Raw genomic sequence first — 15000 nt, forward strand, 5'->3', positions numbered from 1 at the left:
AAATAAATAATTTAAAAAAAAGATGTACTGTCAACGCACCGTATCCGTATCAGCCAACAAATTATGCAACATTAAATAAAAGAAAATAACAATAAACCGTTAAAAAAAAAAAAAAAAAAACAAAAAAAACAACAAAAAAATAAAGAATAAAAAGAGCTCATCCATGCATAACTTACTGACGTGTCCGACACACCGCGTACACCTACTGGACGACCATCGAATTTTGTTGCCAGCCGGCACGTGAACGCTTCGGAGCCCGTATCCTTGGCCCGTCGTCGTCGTCTCGGGTCGTCTCGGGTTCGAAACGACCGGGCCTTTGGTGGCAGACGCTGTGCCGCTACCGGCTCCATTTGGCATTTCGAGGGGTGAAGAAGACATGGCTGCTTAGCATCCAAATTACAAACACGATGAAACTACTATATTATATTGAAGACCACGCACTCTAAACCGCCTTGACAATTAATTTTACTGAAGGCTGAAAATCAGAGCTGTTTTCTTTGTGGATAATAAATCTATGGAAAACGTAATTTTAACTAAAATTCACTAGTTGATTAATCCGTATATTATAGAATCTGAAAAAATGGACAAGTGAGTAAGGAAATTATAAATAGGCTACGTCGCAAACTTTATGGATTGTATTTGATTTTACACACGGACTTTTGAAATTTAGACGGGAGTTTAATTATTTCTGGTTCTAGTTCTTATCATAGCACCTGTTATTAAACAATTTGACAAGTTAATTTTATCCCATCCAAAGTCATGTACTTCGTATATGTGACCCCTCGTCTCAAAACGGTATTAAGTCGGGGATGACTAAGTTGAAAATTGAATTTGTAGCAAGAAATATCAGACTTAAGTTGAGTTTATATGTTTTATTGAGGAGAATGAATATCATATTTTAGAGTGCTAAATACCAATAATTCATAATTTTGACCAGTTTAACTATAATTTGACACTATGGCATCTGGTTCATTCCGACATAAAACAGTTTTGAGATGTTGGGTCACATAGTCAGATGAAGAAATAATATAATCCCTCAGTTGAACACAGAGAACGCTATGCTATATATGCTCAAAATTAAATAGACGAAGCAATAATCGTTTGGGAGACAAAAGAAAAAAGAAAAAGGAAACAGCACATGAGAATTCAAATCATCGAGTACCGACAAATCTGAAATTAGGTCTGCTCAGTTGTTTATGAATTCAATAACCAAAGACTAACAATAACAATCGGAGATCGGTGCGCTTGGGGGAAAAATCTTTCAATTTCACAGGTCACCACCACTTCGAGGATCTTAGGTTGATAAAACTAAATCATAAACTACACTGCTAAAAAAAAACACAACAACTTGAGGATAATAATAATTGTAGGTATGCTTTCCGTTGAAAAGAACACAAGAGTCGGAGAATATAGAGAAATTATGCATTTATTATTTAGGTGAACTCACTTCCCCGAACTACACGCACACATTACAACACATTACAACACATGATTTACATTCAAACCCCAGTCGGCCCGACTTCACTCTTTTTTCCCCCCGAACAAATCAGCTGTCTTCACTCTCTTCCACGTCCTTCACACTTCACACTGAACTTGCCAACAAGAGCGGCCAGAACGATTTAAAGAAAAATGCCAAAATTCACAACGCCTACCAAATTCAATAATATTTCATAATTTTAATTTGTTGGCGCAGTTGGGTTCAAATATCAAATGCATTCATTTAAATCATAATGTATTATTGCCTCAACCAACGCGCTCTTATTTGCAGGTCTGATAACCCAATTCACGATGGGGTCATTGTAATGGAAATCTAAAAAAAAAAAAAAAATGACGCAAAATATTGTCCATTTCAACAAGCAACAAGGCCCATAATTGCGTTCGGATGTCAGACCTGCATATGTGTACACATCGACCTAAACACTTTAAGCGATACTAAAGCAACTCGTGTCGTTACACGGTTAATCAGAAAAATAAACGACTTAATATTTAATTTATTGCTTTCAGAAAAATGACAGACTTTTACTTATTTAAAAAAAAAAAATTTTTAAAGGATATATCGAGGTGATCAATCTTATTTTTCCAATGCCAAAATGGCATTATAATATATGGAATTACAAATGTCAAACTGGCAATCTCGCTTCCAACGCCGCTCGCTGACCACAACGAAACCCGGCCGATAAAACCAAAATAAAAGCGTGCGACTCGAGCACTGTATGTAGTCACTAAAGCTCAGCGAGAAACACGAACGCAAGAGAGCGAGGGGAAAACATCGCTGATTGCGAGTCAATAGTAATAATATTAATATTCATAATCAGACTGAACGAAATTGACTTCACTCAGCTCTGTTAACTGTTTTTATAAAGCAAAAACAATTTTGGTGATTAGTTCTCACAAAATTAAATCATCAATATTTTAACGTTAAAGGTTACACACGATTTTGTGTGCAACTGGTGGATACACACTTAGCAATTAGATAAGCACGCATCTCGGACAGTCGTCACAATGTAAACACTGGCAGTAAATTGGTAAACATAGCAAACTACACAGGTTTTACTATTGTTGGTTTGTGTCTAAGTAAAATACACTGTTCTATCGCTTGGTCAATAGACCAAAACAGAAAACTATGTGTAAACTTAAACATTCATCATAGATCAAGAAAATCGTGTTATAACTATAGTCACCCAACGGGTGGTACAAAAACAATAACAATTATCCAAGTCAGTAGCGGTACATTGTGGCCAGAGAACGTGCTTTTGGCTAACGCGGTGTTACTAAAAGTGTCTTATCCGGAAAAGGTGTATAAAAAGGCAAGCTGGCCAAGTGGATAATGAATTGCACTTCCACCTGGGAATCCTGTTTCTGGTGGCATGTTTTCTGTTAAGTTGGGATTTGTTTTTTCCTTGAGCAAGAAATCTAGTCTTTAATACTCACTCTACGGCACTGACTGCTCTGCGGTCAACGCCTATGTTATCTTATCTCGAGGAAGACCCTCGAGTAAAAATGTCCCTAGGGGCTAGAGAAAAAAAAATTAGAACATTTAATTTTATTTCGTTATCTGGCAGGCCGATCCTCGACTAATGTATGATGGAACGAACGTGTGTTTAACTTTCCTACGTGGAGAAAAAAAATCCCACATCATTTGAGCGGTGAAATTCCAAGATGGTTGCCAAAAATGAGATAAATTAAAGCCGACTTCGGCCGAGAACCCTACTGAATCCTATCTTCGTCAGTGGGGACTTGCCACCTGTCCAACATGTACTTGTGCCGGCGACATCTATGAAGTCCTAGACTTATACCGTTGCAAAGAGCCCGAAACAGCAGAGCATCTAGTTGAGCGTTGCGTTGTGACGAAGCTTCCGGGTGAATTCGCGACCGTACACGATTGCGGCGATGAGTTTGCGACCTGGAGATAGACCATCATAAGATACACGTTTTCCTCGAACTCATTTGAATGTCCAGATTTTTTTCCTTATTATTCTTTGTTATCATTCAATTCCTTCCTCGAAAAAATTCTTTACCTCGAACACGGTTTCCTCGAATTAATTTCAACCCGCCAAAGTAAAAAGAAAATCAATTTGTGTTTTGTTGTTTGTTTGTTTTTTTTTAAATTGCGCACCTTGATTTCGACCACTGATTACTTATTGTGATATTGACAATTACTAATGTGTGTATTTTGTGTATTTCTCTTCACTGCATGTATGTGTGTGCGCGCGCGCGTGTGTGTGTGTGTTTGAAGAATAATACAAACGCAGACACACAGCCACTTACACACTCCATCGCCATTTCGCACAAAAAAGTTTCCTTTAGTTAATTATTGATTTTTTTTTTTTACCTGCATTGATTGGGAATTGATTAGAAATATGTATATCTCATATTGGCAATTGCCTAGAAATAAACATTAGAACATATGAATTTACTGCTGCCACAAGCAGTAAAGACGGCGTGGATAAACTTGTCACAAACCACAATTTTACAAGGGGAACAATCGAGTCTTTTCTGTAATGCACAAAGTTATTTTGATTCTCTCCCTTCCTATACAAAAAAGGCCGCCTCTTTCCGTCACTAAAATTAACCAAATGCGTGTCTTACAATTTTATTGTTAATAATAATTTAATTACCTCGATAATGGAGTGTGAATTGAGATGAATGAATGGGTGGACACACGGACATTAAATAAAGGATCTAGAGAACGTTATATTATCGTATCCACATATAAACAAGACAAACGGATGATAAAGGGTGACTTGCATACATTAAGATATACACGTAGATTGATGACTGAGGAGAAATTAGACAGATGTGTAGAAAGATGGATGGACAAATGGATAGACAGACAGACAGATAGACAGACAGACATCAGACAGACATACAGACAAACAAACAAACAAACAAAAAGACAGACAGATAGATAGATAGATAGATAGATAGATAGATAGATAGATAGATAGATAGATAGATAGATAGATAGATAGATAGATAGATAGATCTATCGATAGATGGATGGATAAATATACAAAAGACGCACAGTCGAACAAACAGGTGGAGGGATATATGGATGGATAGATTGACGGACGGGTAGGTGAAAATTCTGGAACTTTGGAAGAGAGCGAGACAAATACCCAGACCCACACACACACATAGAGAGAGAGATATGAGAGAGGAGAGATGGGAGAGGAGAGAGAGAGAGAGAGAGAGAGAGAGATGGAGACACACACACAAACAGAAAGAGAGAGAGAGAGAGAGAGAGAGAGAGAGAGAGAGAGAGAGAGAGAGAGAGAGAGAGATGTGACGTCAAACGGCAACCTGTAAGTCATTATAGCTGTCGTGAGTCGACATACAATTGTTCACGAGTAACATCTTGGAGATATCAACACATAACATTATTATTTTCCACAACGCATTACGATTCTGTGCTATAGATAGTATGCGCTTGGCTAAAAAGTTCATAACATTGCCATCCGGAAGTATAACGGACCAACACACACAACTGTGTGTAACCATGAACTTTTATAGTTTGGATAATACCGTTTAGTGAGTATTACTCATAAACGTGGATGGCAAAAATCAATAACAAAGACAAGAGTGACGTCAATTCCATTTTATCTATGGAGAGAAGAGCCTTAATCAGAGCTTTCAGTGACAGAAGAAGGGTTCTAAAAGCCTAGTGCTAGAGTACCATTATCATCTATAGAGCAGTAAAGTTAGGTGCCCCAAACGTAAACAATAACAAGTTGCTAGTGATTTCCGTTAGGGACCGGAATAATTTACGCACAATATAGGTCTCCCAATTTTGTAGTTTGAGTTGTAGGCAATACACTTTCAGTATTGAAAATATGTTTACATAAAATCTAACAGTTGCAGAAATAATAATATAAGGCTAAATTATTATGAAAATCAGGCTCCGAATAATTCTCGTTTTGTTCACACCAGCGCAATAATTTGCTCTGGTCTAAAAATAGATAGACTGTAACTTTTGATAAATTTTAGAAAATTTTACCTTTTGTTCCATAAAATATCCATATCTAGACATTATTTGATGCATGATCGAGTATTTATGAATATGTGTTTCTTTTGCCACCTAACAGCCAAATTTTAAAGGTTATTTTTTTTTCTATTATTTACATTGGAACGTGAGCTGTCAAGACAGAAACATGTGGTTTGCCACGTGCTTCTCGACCTTTGTTTACGTTTCGGGCACCTAACTTTACTGCTCTATTAGTAGAGCACTCGTCATCTTACAAGCAAAATGGCCATCGATTCTGTGTGCAGTCGAGGTTTGACCCCCCCCCCCCCCCCTTTGTCCACTCCTTTGTCCCCTCATTGCCGACACTTAATGAGGTAACCGGGTCGGTCATATCTGACGGAAAGTTGGACTCATGACCATTAAAGGGTATTACACAATTGCTAATGTCCGTTCTTTGCTAAATAAACTGGGATTAAATTAGACCATCTCCACTGGCCTGATTGCTCTCTAAAGGATAACCAATACGAAGAGTATGGGAGAGAAAAGGAGGGAGGAGAAAGAGAGAGAGGGAGAGAGAGAGAGAGAGAGAGAGAGAGAGAGAGAGAGAGAGAGAGAGAGAGAGAGAGAAACATACATGGAGCTGTTTTGTTGGTTGTTGTTTTTTGCTGTTGTTGTTTTTGTTTCTTGGGGGGGGGGGGGGGGGGGGGCGTTGTTTTTTTTTTTTTTTTTTTTTTTTTTTTGTTTTTTTTTTTTTTTGCATATACATGAAATACGATGATCTCCAATCATCGACTTCCTCCATAGATATATTACCACTTTCGACTTGTCAAATATCTTTTGACCTGAGACTAGTTTTGACGAATTTCTGACAACTAGAGAGAGGGTCGTTAAAATTCAGCAAAACTCTAACTTTAATTTTCGGCCTGTAAATAATGGAGGGGGACAAAAATAGCTGACAAGACAAACTGACCCTGGACATGTCGCCATGACAGGTTAGTAAAGCATGATAGGATCACCTTAGTAATTTATGTGGTATTGTGTTTCAAACATGCTGTACAAACGACCATAACAGACTTTACAGGATTAGCATACTTCAATACGACGATAGTAGGGTTAAATGGTCATAACGTCACTTCCCTCGTAATGACGCATAGTAACCGGTTCTAAACTATCGGAAAAAATGGCGGACGCCAAATAAAAAGATGTTAAGGTTTCATCTGAAACTGAACGAAACTTTGATTGAACTTTATCACACACACACACACACACACACACACACACACACACATACACACAAATAAATAAATAAATAAATAAAATAAAATAACAAAAAACGTGGGAGAAAAGTGAGCATTATAAACGAGTTATAGTAAAATTCTGTGATCGCCCATCAGTCCATACAAATGACGAATTAATAGAGAAACAGAAAGAAGACTCTCCCGGTCAATCATAAATTAATAGACCAGCATCAATCATAATGCATTAATGTCAACATTGACTTACCGTGATGAGGAGAAATGGAAGGCATGTCCACCAACTGTCAACTGTTGTGATAATATGTTGAGATCAGTCCTGCAATCAGTTGTTGGATGGTGGTTTAAATAAACTCCAGAAATAGTATAGTCCTCCGTCACTAAAACTGTGACACTATGACGTTCAGTTCGCGGTGGTGCTCTTATTTTAAGATTAAAGGCATTTAATTTAGAGTCCGATGGATCTAAAGTGTCATCGAGTCAATCCCAAACTCACAAAAATTAATTAAGATTTTCAATTCTATAACTGCAATTACAAAAGAAGCTCAGCACAGTTAATTATCCAAAGAATTTTCGTAGGATATAGATAAATTTCGGCATTTCTGTCGTTTACTTTTATTATCGTAGTTTATTTATGCACCTCCGTTGACGGTGTAACTTAACGGATCGTTTTTATGCACCTCCGTTGACGGTGTATCTTAACGGATCGTTTTTATGCACCTCGTTAACGGTGTATCTTAACGGATCGTTTTTATGCACCTCCGTTGACGGTGTATGTTAACGGATCGTTTTGTATGCACCTCCGTTGACGGTGTATCTTAACGGATCGTTATTATGCACCTCCGTTGACGGTGTATCTTAACGGATCGTGTTTATGCACCTCCGTTGACGATGTATCTTTACGGAAAGTTTTTTATGCACCTCCGTTGACGGTGAATCTTAACGGATCGTTTTGTATGCACCTCCGTTGACGGTGTATCTTAACGGATCGTTATTATGCACCTCCGTTGACGGTGTATCTTAACGGATCGTTTTTTATGCACCTCCGTTGACGGTGTATCTTAACGGATCGTTTTTATGCACCTCCGGTGACGGTGTATCTTAACGAATCGTGTTTATGCACCTTCGTTGCGCACGCCCAATCCACGCGTTCATTGTGGATAAAACCAAAGCTAGAGGTGCCTAAATGAGCCAATAAAATGGAGAGAATAATAAAGTGAGTAGATGTGACTCGTGTATAATATAAAGCCTTCCTTTTCTTGCGCCTCTTCTTGCATCCACACCTGACGCCCTCTCCTTAAATTTACATTGTTTCCACATTTGACGAAATGTGATATTTTGTAAATTTACATATTTGTGTTTGTGTTTTTTGTCTCCTGACGAAGGTCAAGGGCCGAAACGTTGTTTGTTTTGTGTTGTTCCCTTATAATACACGAGTCACATCTACTCACTTTATTTTTCTCTCCATTTATTACGGATGCCGTCTCTGTATTTGGACATCACAACAGTTATAATTGTGTCACCTGCATAAGTGTAAAAGTCAATTGTTATTATTTTATAAGCATTTATCATTATCATCTGTTTACCACGTTTTTTTGTTTTTTTGTTGTTTTTTTTTAAACCGTGTTTTAATAAACTTCTATTTTAAATTTTTGTAAAATTATTTATTCATATTTTGGACATTGTAACCAGTATTTGTGTACAATGCTTAATTTTTATCTTTGATCTTTTAAAAGTATTATTTAACCACTATCAATGTATCAACGTACACCAGCAACACGCTAAACTACAATATAAAACTATCCAAAACTCACGGACGTAGATATGGGTTTATTCACAGTTTTAAAAAAAATATATAAAAAAGAAGAGAAGCCTCTTTTTTCTGTGAAGCCTCTTTTTTCTGTGGGTCTATTTTTACACGGCCCGTGTTCACTCCCAACAGCGGTGCATAAAAACGATGTGTTAACTCTCTCCTTACCAACCATTTTCAGGATTTTCCCCAAAACTTCACAACCAACTAACACAATTTTTTTTTTTTTTTATCACGCAGACATAATAGCAGTAAAGTTTTTGCGATAAATAATTTCTGTAGCAAAAACATGCTTTACAACACGCTGCTTATTTTCTTTGAATCTTATGATGTACAAAAGAAATTTGAATATAGATATAAGAAAAATGTTGGTTGTATCGTAACGAATGTGACGATTTTCCTGTAGTTGGTAAGGAGATGGTTAACCTATCAGACTATTTTAGGTATATGGTTAACCTGCATCTTCAACTTCCAACGGAGGTGCATAAAAACGATGCGTTATTTTACACCTCCAACGGAGGTGCATAAAAAAAACGCCACCTTTTATTATGACATTTTAACTCCGAGTAGTCTATATACGGATTTATTTTTTTTTAAAGAGTAACGATGATCGCAAATTTTAGACTGTGTCAATAACGATTGTTTTCCCAAGAAGTCGGAAGTATGAGATCAGTGGGGAAAAAAAAACCCTGTCTCAAAAGTATGAAACAAAAATTAATATAACAGCTAAGAAAAAAAAGTAAAATGACTGGGGGAAAAACCGTTAAAGGACCACCCCGACGTGTACATATATATGCAAGTCTGACATCCGAACTCACAGGCCTAGTTTAATATTGATGTAATGGACAACATTTTGGGTCATTAAAAAAAAAAATCCATTACAACAATGAGCCTATAAGGAATTGGGTTATCAGACCTGCAAATAAGTGCACGTCGGACCATACCATTTTTCAGCTACTAAAAACTTGAAACGGTCATATGACAATAAGTAACATCCAGTAAAAAAAAAAATGAAAAAAAAAATCGACGCGGTCTCTTTTTAATCTTTTTAAAACCTCAAATAACAGGGAAGTGTATAGGAAGACCAAAATCTTGGTCTCCCTAGCCTCTACCAAAATAACATAATAGATAATACATGCATAATAATTTACTTTTGTCATTGAAGAATTTAGCCTAGACCTTACATATATTGTTATTATTTGAAGCTGTTTATATTCATTTTAGTGCCATATTTGTATAGTTTACCATCAATAAACAAAGGTATAAATAAATAAACAAAACCATCAATAAACAAAGGTATAAATAAATAAACAAAGGTATAAATTAATAAACAAAACCTGTGACAGGACGTCTTTACAGCATTAATTTGATTGTTACACACTGATCGGTTGTCAAGCCCGAAGCGTTTCATATTTTCAATTCATCACTACGGCACCTTAACATTAGACTATAGAATCCCTATCAATCTATCACAATTTCACAGAATAATTATATTTGTACACAACATTCTGTCACACTGCAACTAGATACAACTACAAGTGCCTTATATATTTATTTATACGACACACAAGTCCAAAGCCCTTGAAAACTTAATATTGATCAAAACTTAATATTATGCATGGGTAGGGAGACAGGCAGTTGGGTCAAATTAATACTATTCATGAAATACACACGGCATTGGCACAATATAATTAATTATTACAGAACGAAGCTATTAATAACACGCCAATCGTTAATCATAAAGATCGATAAAATTTCGCATTCAAAGCCGAATAAAAATGACACCGATTACTCAAATAAACTGCTTTGTTTTGTTTTTATTTTTTGTTGTGTTTTTACCGGCTCAAAAATTTAGGACAGTTTTGGTCAATGAAAAGCGAAAATTACATCCATATTCCATAGCACAAAAAAAAAACAGTTCACTGTCTCATGATGTGTCTCCTTCCCTAAGCCAGTCACAGTGCGTGGTATGACCGCAAGCTTAATCACTGTTACTGTTACCACAAGACGCGTATCAACTCCATGTCCAAAGTCTGCACGCACGCTTTACCCTGGAGGACTTGACTGGCTCTCAACTTGGCCTTTTGTTTAAGTTTAAGGTTGGCTAGAGATTGCATCGGATGCGGACACAAAAGAATAGTTTCAGGCGATACTCATCAACCCGTTACAGGTATCGATAGGTTAACAGTTTGCCCAACATATTTTTGAAATGGGCAGAGGTAAAAATTGGTCTAGACTTCTTGTCTTCAACTGGCTTTCCATGTTGGGGAACAACCAGAGCAAACACACAGGTGTTAGCCCGGGGAACAACCCTAAAACCCCGATGTTTGCCATCATTAATCCTTGTCGAGGATTAACTGTATCCGTTTATGATAGTGTCAAAATAAATGGTCAATGTGTTTGGTACATGTCCTTTATCTTTTCAAATTATCATTTCTCAAAGTAAGACAAAGTAAAATCAACAAAGTAATGTGACTTCAATTTCAAGATAAGAGGTGATGCAACATGAATAATAACAACAACAACAAACAAAACAAAACAGGAACAGCAACAGCATCTGCAACATTACAACAAATAAAACAACTAACAACAACAAACCGACATGAAAACGGGTCCATTTCGAAAAAACAAAAAACAAAAACAAAACCAAAACGTAGATAATATCCAGGCCGTTTGCGACAGGTAAATTAGTGGGCTTTAAATCCTGAATCACATTACACAAAGACTTTATAATAAACATGGGCCACTACATCAGCAACACTTCAATATGCCTGAAGATCACAAATCTATGATATTATATTATAATATACAATATGCACAGCGATACGTCACGCGTCATAAGATCCTGTATGAACATTGTTAACACAATGACTAAAATTTAAAATAAATAGACTTTTCAAATAATCTAAACCAGGTGTTTTCATCGTATTAGTCAGTGGCAGAACTCGCGGGAATAGTTAAAACGACAATATTAATATTGCATTATTATATCTAACCCTTTCTGGCGGGCACGATTAACCGTAATATCTGATTTACTGTAACAGACAGTTCTCACAAAGAGTAGGGCGGTAACAGCAAGATTTGCATTGATGGGCATAGGAAGCCTGTCGCATCTCAGGGTCATGTTGTTTGAAACCGAAAAGTCTTCGCACAGACAACACTGTGACGCAATGAATTCAAGGTAAAATCGTTGTGGTATTGAATTTGATACAAAATCAAAATCTTCCACTCCTGATTCTATAGACAAAATCTCATAAATATTGCCAAAATTTGAATTACTTTACTCACCCCCATCTCAGAAAATGAAGAGAAAAAAAAGGAGCGAACCGGGTTGTTGTTTTGTTGCGGTTTTATTTATTTTCTTTCTTATGAAGCCATGCGCCATGCATGGCGGTAGACCACACAGCCGCAGTATAAGGGTTAATATTAATAACGTCACTACAGTCCCGCAACCTGTGGTACCCGTCACTCAACAACATGTTAAAATATTTAATTGATTAGTGGACTGTTATCAACAACCTGTCACAGATATAGACAGATAGGTACTGAGCAAATGCATGGCTTGACATTTGTGTCATCAGCCGGTGCGCGAGATGCTACTGGTGGTCACATTACTAAAAACACAAATCTTTTTTTTTTTTTTTTAAAGCAACTACAACAAAAGACGTCAACAACATATAACAGTTGCCTGTTCTCCGAAACGAAAGGTCAAACGTTCGATTCCAAGTGGAGCCACTAAAAAAATATCAATATTCTGACCTACAGACTACAAAGTCATAACACTAGATCTATTTATTTATTTCTCATCTGGGCCGGAATTTATTTTTCATGGTAAAGTAAGACGACCCCCAACATGTCTAAATGTATTTACGGTCCCCAACATGTCTAAATGTATTTACGGTCCCCAACATGTCTAAATGTATTTACGGTCCCCAACATGTCTGTCTAACTGTATTTACAGTCTCCAACATGTCTAAATGTATTTACGCTCCCCCACATGTCTAAGTGTATTTACGGCCCCCAACATGTCTAAATATATTTACGGTCCCCAACATGCCTAAATGTATTTACGGTCCCCAACATGCCTAAATGTATTTACGGTCCCCAACATGTCTAAATGTATTTACGGTCCCCAACATGTCTAAATGTATTTACGGTCCCCAACTGTGTGTCATGTTTAAATGCATTTATCCCTGAGATTTCAAGGAAGTATGTGTGTAAATTTGAAGCTGGCTCTCTTAACTCTAAAAATAAGATGTGTTGTCTTTTTTAAAAGATAAAATAAACTGAATAAACTAAATATTGTATTACTCCGCCGTAACCAATACCACAACCACAATCCCGTCAACTGCTCTTACTACCCCTGTCACTGTAATTAACCACATCCGCGTCCTCCCAACCAGACAACGCCTATTTAAAAGTGGCTCTCCACCACACCTATAAGGACCCCGGAGCCGGAGTTTATCCGAGGTCTCTACAGCGTTAAACGGACACTAGCAATTGCTTGCTACCCTTTTGACACGACGCTAGTCTATTGCAAGGTACTATCCACCAGATCTAAAAGAGAGCCAACTACCAAATCACTCCTGGATGGGGGAGATGGGGTCAAAAAAAAAATAAAAATAAAAAAGATAACGACTATACCCGGGATCGCTACCTACTGTCCCTTTGCGTATGAAGCGAGTGCTCTTTCAACTGAGCTAACGGGACCCCCCGCACTTATTCATTTATGAGTGAACAATGTAATATTCTGAAACTGAGACGAGTCAAATCAAGAAGATGGGAGATAGTCGGGATGAAGGCGGGAGCAATCACAAAACCGCGCTCATATTCAGATGGATCCCGCAGGGTAATCAAACACAATGGGGGAAGACAACTGGAAACTTGGAGAAGAAGATACGTGGAAAGAGAAATGACATCCTTCGGTTGGGCCGACCTGAGATGAGGTCCGGAACATGGGTGCCAGCAGGAAGAAGTGCTGAAACCTGAAACTAAAATCTCGACACTTTGCCAAATCTGAAAATGTTCCTACTGAAAATGCGGCCTAAACTTTACTTATTTCATCACCGTTTTTATACCATTATTAAATGATTACACAGCAAACATATTGACACAATGGGGAAATTAATTTGATTTTAAAACCAACTTTCACGAATCTACCTCCATACACTGAAAAGGTGGCTGAATCACGTTTTCTAATTTTTACCGATGCTATTAGGTTATTTTACTCAAAACACTGAAACCGGAGGTATTTGACTTCGAGATATCGCGAAACCGGAATTCCGGCATGAACCGGAAAACTGGCACCCATGGTCCGGAAGCTGGCAGAAGACAGAAGTCACTAGCGCCCCTTACTATCGACCTTATATATAATGTGTTTACGAAACACCAAAGAGGAGTGCGCGCAGTGAGTAATGTAATCCTAAATAACAAAAGCTACATAAAATCATATAAAACTTAAATTAATGATAAACACGGATGTGAATGGATTTACATCCGACAACTTCACCCCGAGTCAGAGGGATTAAGAAGAGGATAGTTATTGACCGCATCCATACATGACAATGTTTAGATAACATGGGTTACGAGAATAACGAAATCACGAACTGGCTTTAGTATTAAAAGTACAGGATCGATAGAATACAGGATAAACGCCATGAGAGTGATAAACCAAAATCCTTTCCGAGAAATCTATCGGTCATCATAGACTAAACCCAAAAGTTGTGGGGTAGAGAGAGAGGGAGAGACGACGAAGTAAAAGCAAAGTGAACATTTTCCGGAAAGTTCAATACGGACTAAAAATATCACATGCACCCGATGCGGACCTTAATAATAATAATAATAATAATAATAATAATAATAATAATAATAATAATAATAATAATAATAATAATAATAATAATAATAATAATAATAATAATAATAACAACAATAATAATAACAACAATAATAATAACAACAACATAAGAGATTGGGCTTAACTTTGCACGATTTATCGAGGTCATTATCACGAGTTTCTAAGAGTGCCCAAAACTGAAATCTCACAGTTATGGCCAATTTTAGGTAAAAATAATTTTTAACTTCAGGTTCACCCCGACATAATACCGTTTTAAGACGATAGATCGCATTATATATATATATATATATATATATATATATATATATATATATATATATATATATATATATAATATATATATATATGTATGTATGTATATATATATATATACATATATATATGTATATATATATATATATATATGTATGTATATATATATACATATATATATGTATATATATATATATATATATATATATATATATATATATATATATATATATATATATATATAACTATTATACACTATAAAAAATTAAGGAAAAACACACGAGTAGTTGGTTTCGACTCGACAATCTCAACGAAAAAAGAAACAAGACCCGGGCAGCTACCCGAGTACCTTTGTAATCGGGTA

The 15000-nt window shown here is 36.6% G+C and overlaps 1 protein-coding gene across 2 annotated transcripts in view; it reads right to left on the reverse strand.

Annotated features, from left to right (window-relative positions):
- The window catches only part of LOC144974561 (6-phosphofructo-2-kinase/fructose-2,6-bisphosphatase-like), an 81812-nt gene that overhangs the window by 54601 nt on the left and 12211 nt on the right, over nt 1-15000 (reverse strand). Inside the window, exon 1 of one of the 2 annotated variants that reach the window (XM_078917550.1) lies at nt 6968-7138. The exons of the other annotated variant lie outside the window; for it this stretch is intronic. Within the exon in view, the coding sequence (XP_078773676.1) occupies nt 6968-6992 (25 nt within the window). The 5' untranslated portion in view covers nt 6993-7138. Of the gene's footprint in view, nt 1-6967; nt 7139-15000 lie in introns of those variants that run through there. 2 annotated transcript variants of the gene reach the window in all.

Source organism: Berghia stephanieae, chromosome 6, assembly GCF_034508935.2.
Source record: "Berghia stephanieae isolate SIO BIC M18660-M18661 chromosome 6, UCSD_Bste_1.3, whole genome shotgun sequence".
Classification (NCBI taxonomy): domain Eukaryota; kingdom Metazoa; phylum Mollusca; class Gastropoda; order Nudibranchia; family Aeolidiidae; genus Berghia; species Berghia stephanieae.